This window comes from Sceloporus occidentalis, unplaced genomic scaffold (assembly GCF_023333645.1).
Source record: "Sceloporus occidentalis isolate IW3139 unplaced genomic scaffold, rSceOcc1.0.p SCAF_7, whole genome shotgun sequence".
In the NCBI taxonomy this organism is placed as follows: Eukaryota; Metazoa; Chordata; class Lepidosauria; order Squamata; family Phrynosomatidae; genus Sceloporus; species Sceloporus occidentalis.
The window spans coordinates 8,882,777-8,898,847 of NW_028316987.1; the positions used below are offsets into that span (position 1 = coordinate 8,882,777).

At 42.7% G+C, this 16,071-nt stretch overlaps 1 protein-coding gene across 1 annotated transcript in view; it reads right to left on the reverse strand.

The window, feature by feature from the left end:
* The window catches only part of LOC149309125 (corticotropin-releasing hormone receptor 1), a 107,381-nt gene that overhangs the window by 54,516 nt on the left and 36,794 nt on the right, over positions 1 to 16,071 (reverse strand). Inside the window, exon 2 of the mRNA XM_089531168.1 lies at positions 14,959 to 15,043. Within this exon, the coding sequence (XP_089387294.1) occupies positions 14,959 to 15,043 (85 nt within the window). The remainder of the gene's footprint in view (positions 1 to 14,958; positions 15,044 to 16,071) is intronic.

A 16,071-nucleotide genomic window follows, 5' to 3' on the forward strand; every position in this document is an offset into this window, starting at 1 on the left:
TATTGTACTCCAAAGCTGGAAATGATAAAACATTCTCTATCTATTGTTCAATGAAAACAGGCTCATAAACAAGTATTTCATAGATGTCAACCTCAAGAAAAGTGTTTTTTAAAATATGATAAAATATGTTATATGGTAAGCTTATATTACTGTGTATCTTACATACTTCCCCCTCTTCTTTTTTCTCCTTTTCCTCTTTCTTTGTAAATATACTTTAAAAATTTTTTCCTCCTTCTCATCTCAAAAGAAATAAAAAAGATAGTTTCATTACAAAGTTTCATTAAAAAGCCACTTATCATTTTGGAGGATGATACAAGTGCCTGCTGGAAGGGAGGGGAGGAGAGCAGCCCCGATTTACCCTGCTCAAGATGACACAAACATTTCCACCTATAATAAAATCAAGGAGCTGGAGTGCCCACAGCTTATGGTTTAATAAGTCACGAGTCAAAGGTTCTCACCAAACCTTCTGCAATATGTTCTCTTTCATGCCATGAACAGTTTAGACAAGCCCATTCAACTTTTATCACTTACAGATGAAAACAAATACTAAGAGCATCATCCTAGCACCCTGGCTTCAACATGGCCCAATGTTCATCCTTCTTAAAGGTAGCTTTCCAAATTCTGAGAAACACGCACACACACAAGTTGCAACCTTCCTTTTTGTACTCATTTAAAGGGACACTTTCAGAAAGTGCTAGAAAAGCGCTTTTAAAAATATTTCCTACCCCTGCTTTCAGAGACTTATCCCAGTAACGAATTGTCATCCATTCTCTCTTCTGCTCTTTTATGATCTAACCTTCTATCTGACATGTATTTTAGAGCTGGGAGTATTCTTTTGGCTATAAGGCGCACTGGGGTTGTATCTGCACTGCACAATTACAGCATTTATTATGATTATTATAATTACAATTATAATGATACTATTATAACTTGATACAATTATAATTGCCATAGTTCCTTCCTATGGAATACTGGGATTTGTCGCTGGGGGAGGTACTTAAAAGTTTCTGCTTTAGTCCACTGCTCTGCACTACAGAGGTACAACTTTTTAACAGAATATGTGTCTCATCAAACTACAAAACCCATTATTCCATGGGGTGGAGCAGGGGCATCACTAGGGGAGTGTGGGCCACACCAGGTGCCACCCTAAAGGTGTGTGTGATACCACTGCTCCCCAAACATCTGCCTTTTGGCAGAAATGAACTGTAGTGTTTGTCTGTGTGCCTTTAAAACGCTGAAGAGATAGTGTGAGAGGGGCAAGGCTCAGTAGGAGAGATCCCAGGTTGTTTTTTAAAAATAAACGCTTATGTACATGAAATTATGGACATGTTAATACATTTAGGCTGTTCACATGATATTGTAATGTAAAGGTATAATTGTAATTTTCCTAGTTGTTTTCATCACAACTATTATTTCATTCAGTGATATATGGGAGATATGATTTATGAGTAACATTAGTACAAAAAACATTATTAAAGATTCCGTATGGTGTGCTTTGGGATGAGGTTAGTGTGGGGAGTGACACCATGATTTAGTGCACCGATGGAGTCCCTATTTCCCAATATTTCACAGATTAAAATTAACAGGTTCAGTTAGTTTCAAAGATGCTATGAGATCTTTCTACATATGATTCTACAGACTAGCATGGCTAAATCTTTGAATTCTATCACAGATATAGGAGATTTGAACCGTTCCCAGAAATGGCGTCCCTGGAACACATTGGGAACACATTTGGAACGCCCGGCAGTGACGGCGGCGTTCCGCCGTGCAGTAAACTAGAGTTCTGGTTCTCATCACGCTCCGGGCTTGCGCCCGTGAGAACGCATTGGAGAACGCTTTTACCCTAGTGCGGTAATCTCCTAAAAGTGGGAAATGTCTGGCCAAGCAACATGAGAGTGTAGTCAAGATAACTAGAGATATTAATAAATAAGAGGACAAGCTAAGAGAGCCTGCAGCAGCTTGCCTTCTCCTGATCCTACTGAGAAGAGCAACATTCTGTTTCTTTTTCTTTTCCCCTTGCTGAATTAACTGAGTGCAAACTATCTTTGCACTTTCAACTCAGTTTGCAGCACCTGAAGTAAATCAAGGACAAAAGGGGAAAGCAGCAGGAGGAGAGAGTAAGACATTTTAAAAGCAGCTGAAAAAGTGGGAGGACAGAGGATTGATAGAGGATTAATTAGGACAATATGTGATAGGAAGAAAGTCTGTGTGGAAGTGAATGGTGCTTTAAGATGGGTCCCTCAGCTGAGAAAAAAAATATCCCCCCTTGTCCAACACACCAAACAGACAGAGGAGGAGTTTTTCTTCCACATAATGTTATAGTAGTGGTTTGATTGTTGGATTAGGGCATTTGGAGACCAGTGTTCGACTTCCTGCTTAACCATGGAAATCCACTGAGTGCTCTTGGGCAAGTCATGGGAGTTTATCACACAGGAGGCACAGTACCCAAATCCTGTGTATAAACGGGGATTCAATTTGGGAATATCCTACAAAACCAGGATGGTTTTCACATGGCGTCCCCTGATGTTGCCATTATCTAGATTTAACCCATGATTAAAGTGGCCAAAATGTGCTTCTTTTTACTTTTGGGTTTTTTACAAAAATAAAAAGTGGCCAAAAGCAAACAAAATGTGCACTTTAATACACAGGTTAAATTCAGGTTAATGGCGATCTTGGGGGATGTTGTCTGAAAACAATCCCACTTTTGCGGGATATTCCCAGATTTAACCCCCGTTTATTCACAGGATTTGAACACTTCCCTTCCATGTGATAAACTCCATATTCTCTCAGCCTTAGAATAATGATATCTTGGGCAGGTCGCATGCTCTCAGCCTCAAAGGAAGGCAAAGGCAAACCCCCTCTGAACAAATGGCAAACCTATGAATGTATCTTTCCAAGAAAATCCTATAAGAGGGTCACTATAAGTCAGAGTCAACTCAAAGGGACATACTTATTTTATGCTGACCTTAAGGTGAACCTATCACAGTGTTTCCTTGGCAAGATTTGTTTAGAAGGGGTTTGCCTTTGCCTTCCTTTGAGGATGAGAGCATGTAACTTGCCCAAGTCACCTAATAGGTTTCATGCCCAAGCGGGAATCAAACCCTGGTCTCCAGAGTCATACTCCAACACTCAAACCATTGCTCCACACTGGTTCATTCTTTGCTGAAGTGCATAACTGGTAAAGAGAGAAGCAGGAAGAGCCGTATTGCAGAAATATGGAATCCGTTTGTGTCTCAGGTTTCAGACTTAACAATGGATCAAGGCCCACCAACTCATAGGATATTCTGTTGCAATTCTTTTAAAACGTAAGCATATCTAATATAAGGGTTGTCATGCAGTAAATAAGACAGATGGGACAGTTGCTATGCCATTCACAATTGTCTCAATGATTGTGGAAGGACAAAATAGATTAGGATTTATATTGCTAGGCTCAGGAGAATGCCAAAATATCTGCTCATTCCCTGGTACTCTGTGATATCATGAAGGAAAAGTATGTTACAGAGTTCCATTTCCTTCTTTTCACGAGGAAAGATGATGGTGATGGTGATTATGATGATGAATGGAGATGTTTTATCCACTTATGTCCCACCGTTTCACCAAAACAGGAACTCAAGTGTGGCCTACAAAATTAAAACAAATACAGTTAAAAGCACATTGAAAGACAGAAATTATTGTGAAAATGTATTTAAACTGTATATAGAATTAAAATTAAACAAAACAAGTCCATTAAAATGAGAGAGGGAAAAAAAGGAAAAGCTGGTCTGCTTGGTGGGCCAATTGGATGCCAATGGGAAAGTGTGAAGGTTGCAGAAACATATTAATGGAACACATGTGACCTACAAGCCTTATGTTTATTCATTTCTTCATTGTATTTTTATTCTGCCTTTCTCCATTAAGCACAGGGTTGAGTGTGTAAGTCTTCTCCTCTACACTTCACCCTTACAACAACCCTGTGAGTAGTCAGGCTCAGAGTGAGTAACTGGACAACATTCACCGAGCAAGTTTCATGGCTTAGTGAGGACTGGAACCTGTATCTGCCACGTCCCAGTGTGATGCTTTTGTTACCACTAATGAGACCTACCAACCTGGACAGTTTTAAAAGGGGATTGGGCAAATTTAGGGATGAGGAGGCTATCATTAGCTATGACACACACTTCAAGGGATGCACAAAATGTTATCCGAAATTTCAGGGGTGTGTAGGAGATGCATACCTTAGATATAGCTTGGGAAATTAGTATTCTTACACTGTTTATTTGTTTAATGTACATCCCCTCCCTTTCTCCCAAGACAGAACCCAAGGGGGTGGCTCATTAAATGGGTAGCTAAAGGCAGAAATGACAGTGACAGTTCCATTATTAACTCAGACCATTCACAAAACTGTTGCTGATAATACAAACATCCTGGTGCTAAGTATGCCAATTAGCACACCTTGTGTAATAAGAAATCGTTATCCTGATTCAAACCTTCAGTGACAGACTGCATCTTTCTAATCAATTGTAACCCAATGATCTTTCATTCTAATCTCTTTATGAGGTTTCTTTACTCTGCAGTGGCTGCTGGGAGGCTGAAATAGTAACACCTTTGCTTTCTGATGGTTTAATAGATACAAACTTCATTTCAAACTTCTTGGGCAAGGCTGAGGAGTGAGTGGATGCCTTCCAGCTCCAGTGGTTTCTGGATGAAACAGATTCTAGATCCATGGCAGTCTTGCTTCAGGCCTGGCTATGGGACAGAAACAGCTTTGATCACCTTGGTGGATGACCTATGCAAGTAACTGTATGGGGGGAGTGTGTCCTTGTTGGACCTCTCAGAGATTTTTGATACCATCAACCATGGTATTCTTTTAGGGTGCCTCTCTGATAGGGGACTTGGGGCATTCTTATGCTGTAGTTCTGGTTTTTCTTGGAGGGGTGAATTCAGAAGGTGGTGTTGGGATACTTGTGTTCAACTCCCTGGCCATTGGCCTGTGTTTTGTTTTGCCCGCATGTTATTTAACATCTACATGAAACTGCTGGGAGAGGTTGTCTGGAGTTCTGGGGTGCCGTATTACTAGTATAGGGATAACATCCAACTCTATCTTTTCTTCCCATCTGATTCCAAGCAAGCTGTCTCTGTACTGAACCAATGTCTGTTGACAGTAAAGGGTTAGATGAGGGCAAACAAATTGAAACTTAATCTAGACAAGACAGAGATGCTTCTGGTCATTTGAAAGGCAGATCAGGAAATATGGAATCTGCCCATGCAGAATGGCACTACACTCTCCTTGAAATCTTAAGCATGCAGCTTGGGTTTTCTCTTGGAATCAACTCAGCTTGGATGCACAGGTTCCAGAAGTGGCCAGGAATGCACTTGCACTGTTAAAACTAGTGCGCCACCTGCACCCATTCCTTAAGACATCTGACCTGGCTTCAGTGACATATGCTTTGATTTCATCCCTTTTGGACTACTGTAATGCACTCTATGTGGGGCCGTCTTCGGAAACTGTTTGGAAACTTCAGTGGGTTCAAAACACAGCAGCCAGAATGCTGACCAGGGACAGTTATAGGGAGCATATAACTTCCTTATTGAAACAGTTTCACTGGATACTGAGCTGGATTCGTAGTAGGTTTATGTCCAGCAGGCCAGGTCAGTTGAATGTTGGAAGCTTTTTAGAAAACACCAAGGCATGTGCTTGCAAACAGCTAGCAGAATCCTGCCAACCTGCTGCTCACTGAAGAATCTTGGGCGCCTTTTGGGGACGTGATGGATGGGCTTTGCGGGTTCTGTATGATAGATGTCTCTGCTGAGCTGCTCATTTACGCAGCTTTGCAAACCTGGTGGCTGAAATTAAGTATCGGCATTTGCAGTAGATGAGTCAGCCTTGGTGGAAGAGACTGCGTGAAGAACAACAAGCCTCCAGTGCCTTGGACCCCACCTCCATCTTGCATCTCACCAATGCCCTCCTTGCCCCCAAACAACAATTCTGACCCTCTGAATTATATTTTACTTGATTTTTCAAATTTCTAACATTCCAAAGAGTGAGATGTTGACAATCATTCACACTTAGAACTCTTATATAATCAGCCCTCCATAGTCACAGATTTTTCATCCATGGATTCAACCATCAATGGCTTGAAAACATAAATATAAATTCCAAAAGCAAACCTTGATTTTGCCATTTTATGTAAACAACACCATTTTATATCCCATTGTATTTAATGGGAGATGAGCATTCATGGATTTCAGTATCCACAGGGGTCCTGGAACCAAACCCAGACTTCTTATGTGTGGCGAACAGCACCCCCATTTTGTTCCCTTGTTAACTACAATCCTACATAGTATTTTTCCAGTACAAAGACCAACAGAGCTTTCACATAACAAAAATGTATGCATAAGCAGGCAGACTAATAAACATTGCTGGCCACTAAATTAAAACCTTTATTGACAAGGCTGAGGTGAATGATAATGGGCACACTTTCTGTTGTAGCACAGGAATGGGTTATGGAGCGCAAATCCAATGGCCTAACTAGTTCTACCCCCCCCCCCCTTTCCCTTGAAAAAGCCATATTATTTGGGGTACTTTTGGTCTCTAAAGCACATACCAGAAAACAGACTGGACATTGCATTTCACACTAACTATAGTGGCAAAATACTTTTCCATGGCATTGGCAAGCCTACATAGAGAACATTATAATAGTCTAATAGGGAGAAAATTAAAGCACAAACCTCTGTGGCTAAAAATCCACCTTCCATAAGAAAAGGGCGCAGCTGGTGCATTAACAGAAACTGGTGTTTTGGGAGTATTGTTTTATGGGGTACTGTTGTACTCTATGTACAGATTTATTAATGTATTTTGTTTATTATCAGAACTTAAAATAAAACACAAAGGCTAGCCTCCCTAAGAATAACAGGACTGCTCTTCATCTTGTAGAATGAAGCAGGGTTCATCTTTAAAATCCTGCTTAAGCTGTACATTGCTAGAAACCTGCACATAGCCCCTTTGATACACTGATAATTAGGAAAGTAGGTAGAATGACTAACACAATTTGTCTGCTAAGGAGCAAATTAGCTGAGGTGTATGCACAGTCAGAAGAAAAGCTGAGGATTGCTAAATGAGTGTGCATGCATCAGATCTTTTTTAATGACTAGGATGTTAAAAGCACAAACACAACAGAACTGGAGGAGGAGATGAAAAAAGGAATGTCTTTGAAATTTCAGTGTAAAAATGTAAACCAGCCTTTTAAGCAAACCAAGCAGCCAGCAGCATAACTTCACATCTGGCAGGACCAGTCCCCCTCTCTGTCTCAAATTGTGCAATAATGTAAACCTTATTTTTAGTTACTTTTTGGAATTGGAAGGTTTTGACCTGACATTTGGTTGACATGGATATCTCTCTTATGACAAGGTCAAAGCTGAAAAAGATTTTGACAATCTATGGTGCGTTACAGACCGCCCTAAAGCGGGCGGTCTGCCACTGCCGTCATTAGCTACGCCGAGAAGCCCCAGCGGCCAGACCGCGAGGCTTCCTGGCGCAGCTAAAAAGGAGCGCCGAAATGGCGCTCCTTTTTGGCCCCAGGAAGTGGCACCATGAGGTGCAAGGCACGCACTCACGACATCACTTCCGCCACACCACGTCCAGATGCTGTGCGTCCGAGACATAAATATGGTGGCGCCCGTGTGGATGGGCGCTGCCATTTACTATGCGCTCCGCGCATCCCAGTAACGGGGGGCGGTTAGGAAGGTAAGACCCTTCCTAACCCTAGCACGCCCCTTCCTTAGCCTAGTACGTGCGGAGCGCGTACTAAATGGCGGTGTGTAACGCGCCATTATGTGAGAAGATCTTTATTGAGAATTTGGAACAAACATGAGATTTTATTCTAAGTTCCCTCATGGTTTTCAGCAGATGAAGCTTTTTTAAGGAGACAGACCTATGAGAAGATACGTGGTTAACATATAAAAAAACTGCTGTACTTATATTAGAAAATGGGCAAGACAGAATAAAAACAAGAAAAGAACTAGAGGCATAAGGTTGTTCACTTCATTGGATCTTTTATCAACAAATAACTGAAAGTTTTTTGTGGGTTTTTTGGGCTATGTGGCCATGTTCTAGAAGAATTTATTCCTGATGTTTTGCCTGCATCTTTGGCTGGCATCTTCAGAGAACAGTAGCATGGAAGTGAGTGAGCTATATATATACTGTGTGACTCTTGGTTAGGAGGAAGTGATTTATATGTTAATCTGTGGAGAATTTGTGGCTATTTAATCAGTAATCCATTGTCTGCTGGGAAACCCTCTGACCCTGGGTACTGTTCATTTGCATGTGCTAGGTCTGGATTTTGGTGTTTTTCAGGACAGGTAGTCAAACTTACTTTCAGGCTTTCTTCTTTCTTGTTGACGTTATCCAGGTGTTTCTGGATTTCATTGGCCTCCCTGTGCATTCAGACCTGATAGTTGTTGGCATGGCCCAGAATTTCAATGTTTTCAAACAGGATTTTGTGCCCAGGATGGTTTATAATGTGTTCTGCTACTCCTGATTTTTCTGGCTGACCCGGTCTGCAGTGTTTCTTGATTCGTGTTTGAACATTGCATTTTGTGGTTCACATGCAGACTTTCCACAGCTGCACGGTATGTGGTAAACCCCTGCGGCTGTGAGAGGATCTGAAATAACTGAATGGTTTAAGATGGATAACAATCCACATGGTTTGGAAAAAGTGTAGCCCCTTCTCTGTCCAAGACCACAGGCCAACTTTTCTAACATGCCCTAGAAAATCTGGGGTGGATTATTTATAGTTAGTCCAGGAAATTTTTTTAAAAACAACAAACTGGCCTGGATCAAAGAAAGGATCTGCCACTGCCACCAATATCACATCTTGGAAGAAAGTTCAAAGCCTAAGAGTAACCAGTAAAAAATTACCTTTTTTGCATCCCCACCCAACCTTCTCTGCTAGAGAGGCTGGCAAAGGTAAGTGCAACCATGACTGTATAGCGACTTTCTTGTATGCTACATACAACAGGATAATGGTGCTTCTCGGATGGGAAGCCACTTCACCAGTCTGAGATCCCTAGAAAAGGGAGCTGACAGTCAGTGTGGTATGGTGGTTTGAGCACTGGATGACTCCGGGGATGAAGATTTGATTTCCCACTCGAGCATTAAAAAACCAACAACCAACTGGATGACCTTGGGCAAGTTTCACTCTCTCGGGCTCAGAGGATGGCAATGGCAAGCTATCTGTGAAAAAGAGGCAAGAGGTTGTAAGGCTGCAAAGTGGAAAAGGACTATACCCCACTTATCTTAATGTCACCCTCTCAGGCTCAGAGGATGGCAATGGCAAACCTCCTCTGAAGAAGGTTGCCAGGAGAACCCCATGACACGGCCTTTGGGTTGACATAAGTCAAAAATGACTTGAAGGCACATAACAACAACAACAACAACAACAACCTCCTATAGAGGTTGGGGCCCTATGTGTCTCAAAACACAGGCAGATGCACTGCCAAAGAAAAGAGCTTTTGAGAGGTTTTTTGAAGAAAGCTTCCTGGCTTTCAACTCCATGCCAAGAGACGACTTATCTACTGCCAGATAAGGAAGCGGCAGTGACAGGAACAGGCGGAAGAGAGTTACACATGCATGCTAAAATAATCTTCAATATCCATTCATCCCAGGCTTCAGATGTGTGTTATGTGCAGTGTTGCTTGGGATGCGTGCTGTTGAGAGCATTAATTTCTACTACATACACCTGCCAAACAGATGGTTGAGTGTGGGGGATCTTGGAAAGAAAAGTATATTTAGAAAGGGAGGCCCAAGATAAGGAAAAGCAAGTGATACGCAGTAAATGAATTCTGTACAAAGTTAATAGCAAAACAATGGATGGTCCCATGTTGCAAGTGGGGTTTTGACAGTGAGCTTCAGAAAGGTTATATACAGAGAATCGGTAGGCTAAAAGAAAGGAAGTGGAGGTTAAGAAGGGAGCCAACATTTTTGACAGATCATAATTATAAAAGCCAGTAAGCCTTTTTTTCTGCCCTCCAGTTCACAAGAGATCCTGCTTGACTAGCCATGTCTGTATGCACATTTTGAATCCTGCATCTGGGCAGCAACTATCTTATAAAGCTGCTTAGACTTTAAAGTTACTTCCACACAAGGCATTTATAACAGAATGGAGGGGGTCACCATCAGTAACCATGATATTGCTGTTTTCTTCCATGATGATGGTGTTGTTTATCCATCTTTCTCCTGCTGTAATACAAGGGTGAGGGGTTTGCCACCAAAAACAACTCATTTGTTACCCAGATCACTTTTTAAAAAGACTTAAAAAAACAAACAAACCTGGTATAAAAGTTTCCTTTTGCAAGTATCCTGATTTAGAGACCAGGAGGGTGTGTTTGTGGATTTATAGCAAGCATGGCGACCCAAGGTTTCCCCTTGACTCCCATTCTCATTTTATTTCTTACGGGGAGATAGAAGGAAAGACTGAGTACATCATGGATGAATCCTTCCTTAGGGGTTGCCATGATCTCCCTGACTCTTCCTTTTTGCTTTTTAAATCTGTTGCACTCTATCTGTTGCTGCAACAAGCAGCGTGCCCTGCTCCTGGAAGATGGTTGAATGCATCATCAGTCAACACTCCATTCTCCAGCACCTTGGAGATTCCTCTATTGTGGAAGGGCTACATGGCTTAAAAGGTCATTTTTAGGGAGAGATAGCTATACCATTGTTCTCCCAACATCATAGCTATGGCTCCTGATGGAAGATCTTGACCCAAGTTTCTACTCAAAAATAACCCTCCACAAATTTGAGAGAATTTAATTCTCGACAAAAATGGGGTGGGGGGTGGGGGGGAGAGGAAATAACATTTTTTTAAAGCAAGCATAAGCTAAAGACAATTTGCTTGAGAATGCTTTGCATCCCAAACTTTTAATTTTGTATTCAGGAACACCTAGGAAGGTCTGCCTGTTTGGGGCAAAGGACTCTGAGATTGTTCAAGGAATATGCACTAGCAGGTCATTCAGGAGTTTCACTAAATACTGTCCAGGAAATGCCAAATCAGTGTAGTTTTTTAGAATTCATGCAAGTTAGAAACAATTCAGATTTTCTGGAATAGAAAATCAAAGTTTTCTTCATTATGCTCTAACACAGCCAACTGTGTGGTTCAAAACCAAGGCTTTCTGTGGCTCAAAGAATAACACATTTTGTTTATCATAATCACTTCAGCCCATTTCATTGATCCATGAAAGTTTAACCAGGCCCTTTCACAATATGCCCTTAAAGCACTATGATCCCCCTTTAACTACCATAGAATCCTAGACTTTGTAGTTTGGTGAGGCACTAGAATTCTCTGGCTGAGAATTCTAAATAGACATTGTAAAACCAGGCCCTATGGGTGCCTGCGCGCGCACCAAGGCAGCAGGCACTGGCAGGCAGCCACCCACCACCTCCTCCGCCTGGCGCACCTCCGCGCTGGGCACTTCCTTGGGCTGGGAGGCGGAGGCAGAGGAGGAGGCTGAGGTGGGTGGCTGCCTGCCTCCTGCCTTGGCGCGCGGGCAGGGGGGAGCGCGCCAAGGCAGCCACCCACCTCCTCCTCCGCTTGGGCCTGGGCTGGGAGGCAGAGGAGGAGGAGGGAGGAAGGGAGGAGGAGGAGGAGGAGGGAGGAAGGAAGGAGGGAGGGAGGAAAGAAGGAGGAAGGGAGGAAGGAGGGAAGAAGGAAGGGCGGAGGAGGAGGAAGGGAGGAAGAAGGGAGGAAAGAAGGAGGGAGGAGGAAAGGGGAGGAAGGAGGGAAGGAGGAAGGGAGGAGGAGGAGGGAGGAAGGAAGGAAGGAAGGAAGGAAGGAAGGAAGGAAGGAAGGAAGGAGGAAGGAAGGAGGCAGGTACCTCTGCCTCCTCCTCCACTTGGCACGGCCTGGAACGGAGGAGGAGGAGGAGTAGCTGTGCGCCTCTTGCGCGTGCCCGCGCCCCCTCCCCACCTCCCCGGCACCCTCCCCCACCTCCCCCTGCACACCGCCTCCTCCTTGGCTTCCTCCACATGGCCACACGGCCTGGAACGGAGGAGGAGGAGGTCGGTGGCGCGGCCACGCGGGGAGGCAGGGGAAGGTGGGTTGGCGTCACGCGAGCCCCGAACCAGGAGCTGGGGGCCAAACCGGACCGGGACCAGGAGGGGGCCCCCAAAAGCAGGTTTGTCACGGGGGCCGCCTGGTTATGGCATCCCTAATTTTACCGCACACCAAAGTGTGCTCAAAATGGCCCCATTCCATTCCCTGGCCCCAAGCCAACCCCATTCAGTGCTGAGGGGCATTAAATATTTAGGTCATAAGTCTTCTGGCCGAGCAAAGGGGGGGGGGGGGTATGGGTGTGATCAGCTTCAAAGCCAGAAATCACCCACAGCAAGAAATGTTACAATCTCAAGCAGCCTTCCAACACATTTACCCCATCTAAAGGAATCCAGTGGCAGAAGAAGGTGGGTAGTGCCGGTTCAGTGGAACTCATTCATTCTACTACTTATTCTGATACAGAACAAAAAGACATTCTCAGAATATTGCATTTTTGTGCCTAGTGTTATTTCTATATATTTATTACAGTTTTATCACTCTTTTTGAATAGATTGCAGGATGTGTAGTCTACAAGATCTTGTTTCCAACCTCTGTTCTGATACAATACCATATATAGATACACACACACTCAAGCCCAGCATTAACAGGAGGCATCCCTGAAAAACTGCTGAGGTTTCACCAGTGTGGTATTGCTATGCTGGGCTTCCTTTTACAACACTCCAGCGCATCTTCCGTAATATTTGCCCACAATGCCTTACAGCAACAGTACCCCACTACTGTGCTATGTGCCATTGTTGGCAGTTATGACAGGGTGTGTGAATAATCCTGTGTGATGTCCCTGTGGATGTGGTACTATCCCTGTCACCCACCTCACCCCCCAAAGCATCATGACACCCAAGCTGTACAATGCCTTAATGGAATGAAGTAATATTTATTTTTAATAACAACTTCCTTTCTTCCATTTCAAACACTTATTTTCAGTGACTCCTGGTCTTTTTTACACAGCATATTCTAAAAAAGTAAGTCCCATTGACTTCTGACCAGAACAGGTTGAAAATCTCTTACCTTTCTTCTCCTGCCTAGCCTGATCTGCCAACAACTCCTCTCAAGGTTACAATTTTCTTTACACATAATCTGAATCTGAATTCCTTCATGCTAGCACACTTACAAAATTGTTTGGTATGATTTAATGCCATTGCAAATATAATTCACACAGCGGAGTAACCTTAGCGGAGAGGGCCTGTTAATTAGGCAGGAAATTATCTTACAAGTTCATTAATATAAATTAATGGATGACATTTAAACACCATGCTTGCAGCTTGTGTGGAAAAGAGCTTAACAAGCATTGTTCCTTCTTAGTGATGATAACCATAAATTAGCCTGGTGATGGTGCAGAGCTTATCAAGCCCTTTGTGGTCCCAATAATTTGCTGTTTAGCACTCTGACAGTATATAGGGTTGCCAAGTAAAATAAGGCACTGGGCTCATGTTCCTTTAATGGTTATGTAAGAGAGGGATTTCAGCAGTTATTTCTTGCACGTCGCTGGCAATTCTAACTGTCTGTTATACAAAGAGAAGAACCATGTTCAAGGCTAGAAGGAAGCCATGGCCTTCCTATGGCAAAGGCTGATCTATCTTCCTGCTGCCACTTCATGCTTCAATATTATCGTGTCATTAAGATTAGATGCACAAAAAAATGGAGCATGGAAAAAGAGGAATTTGCAATTTAGCAAACTTTGCAGCCAAGGAGGACAGCCTGGGAAATGACTGTCAGAAAAGGAAAATTGGGTGGTGGGGATTTCATGTCTCGGCTGGCCAGATCATAGGAAAGGTTTCCTGTTGTGATTGGATTTTGCAGGGTTCATAGTGGCTTGCAGAACAGATGAGGAGGAGTTGGACGCTATGTCTCTGTGTGTGCATGTATGTATGAGAACACATACCAAGGCAGGGATACAAATCTTCACTTATTTCATTCTGTGTTGCATAAATTTTCTCCCAGCTAAGCAAGATCACCAAAGTTTTTAATATCTTTTTTTTTATAATCTGGAATTTTTGTTTAAAAATTGTCAGCACAAAAAGACCTTGTGGTGCAAAACCCGAGCATTCCTCTATGGGAATGGAGCTTAACATTGTCACTCTTAAGCATTTTTCTGAACATAAGGTAAGAGGTAGCATTTGTGCATGATGAGTAACTTTAGCTTGTTAAGTCAAAACGTTCCTTTGGGAAAATTTGGAGGTGATTTTTTAAATATAATTTTTGTAGTATTTGTGTCATCTTTTCTGGTGACACATTTCCTCTTTTGTGATGATGCGTATGTAGTTACCCATACCATACAACTGTCCAAATTTGGCAGGAGGAATGCTAAAATATTCTCTCTCATACTACTGTTTCAGCTGTTTTTAGAATGTTCTAGTTTCTCTCTCCTCCTCCCATGTTTCCACTTTGTCTAAAACTTACTAAAGTTGTTGCAAACTGAGTTCAAAATGCAGAGATGTACCCAGCTCAGCAGGAGGGAAAGGAGAGGAGAGAGAGAACTTTGCCTTTCCCAGGGAACTCAGGCAAAATCAAACTGCTGCAGCTTCTTCTAATTTATATATCCTGGTTTTCATCTATGAAACGTTGGAGTGTATGGACTGCTTCGTATTTTTTTCTGACTTCAACATTAGGCAGTGGGGCTGTCAGCAGTGAAAGTGCCGTTGTCATGTGCTCTCTCATTGCCAGCACATAGGACTGCCTGGCAATCAAAACCTAACATTCACTGAAGCCAAGCCAATGACATGAACCCAAAATCCAGAGATCAAATCATTAGTCTCCAAAGCTTCAGTCATCATTTGCTCTCGTTGCATCACTTGTTTTCATGCCAAGGGATGGTTATCCATAAAGCAGGATGGTGATGCAACCTGCCAGAGACAGAGTTAAATAACGGGAACACACTCACCGGTGATGTTAGTAACAGAGGACAGGTTCTCACAGTGTTCATCTTGGATGGAAGCTGAAGCCAGGTTGATCCAGAAGAAAACAAGCTACATGTGAAAAAGAGACAAGAAGTTGTAAGGCTGCAAAGTGGAAAAGGCCTATACCCCACTTCTCTTAATGTCAAACTCAGTCTCTCTCTCTCTCTCTCTCTCTCTCAAGCAACAGTCTAGGTGCAAAGTCAGAGGATGATTGATTTTTAAAGTATGAAGTGGAGCATCTCCTCCCCTACCTCTTCCTCCTCCTCCTCTTCCCCTTATTTTTCCCAACATTGAGACTCAAGGCAGCTTACAAATTATTAAAATCAAAACAGATTAAAAATACACTATACAAAAACATCAATTATTGCAGTTATGGATTTGTGACTTAGACACACTGTCTGCCATCAATTATTACAGTTATGGATTTGTGACTTAGAGTTAAGCCTATGTAGTCTTACCATAAATAGCCCCTGCCAGCCAGATCAGGCAACAGAGGTCTGTTCAACTGCCCATAGCAGTGCAAGGAGGACAATGTTTCCAGCACACCCTCACACACACAGGGTGTGTATGTGTGTGTGAGAGAGGTTGTAATAATCATAAGGATGCTTGTCACAATTCCTTGGTGCAGCCTTGCTTGCTGTGGGGCAGGGTTTAGAAACAGCCTTCTCCTTGCACCCTGACTTTCAGCTGAATAGACCTCCTTCATCCAATACAGCTGGTGACTGATAAGGTAAGCATGGAAAGTGGAATGAGCCTGAGCATACATAACTAGGCAGCCGAAGTAGAATATTGGTGATCTATATATGTAATTTAAAAAACAATTTAAGCCATCTATAGAGTTGAACCCAATTAAAATTAATTAAAAGACACAATATAAAAAACATCAACAAAGGAGCACACCATTAACAGTCCACTCCAGTCAATTCCTAAAAGGCTGATGGAACAGGAAAATTTCTATTTGTTGACAGAAGAGCAATGAGACAGAGAACACAAGAATCACTGCATTCTGTGGTTTTTATAGGGCTTAGGAAAGTTACTTTTTAAAACTACCTCCACCAGAATCTCCTAGGCCCGGAATACTTTAGAAACGGAGGTTG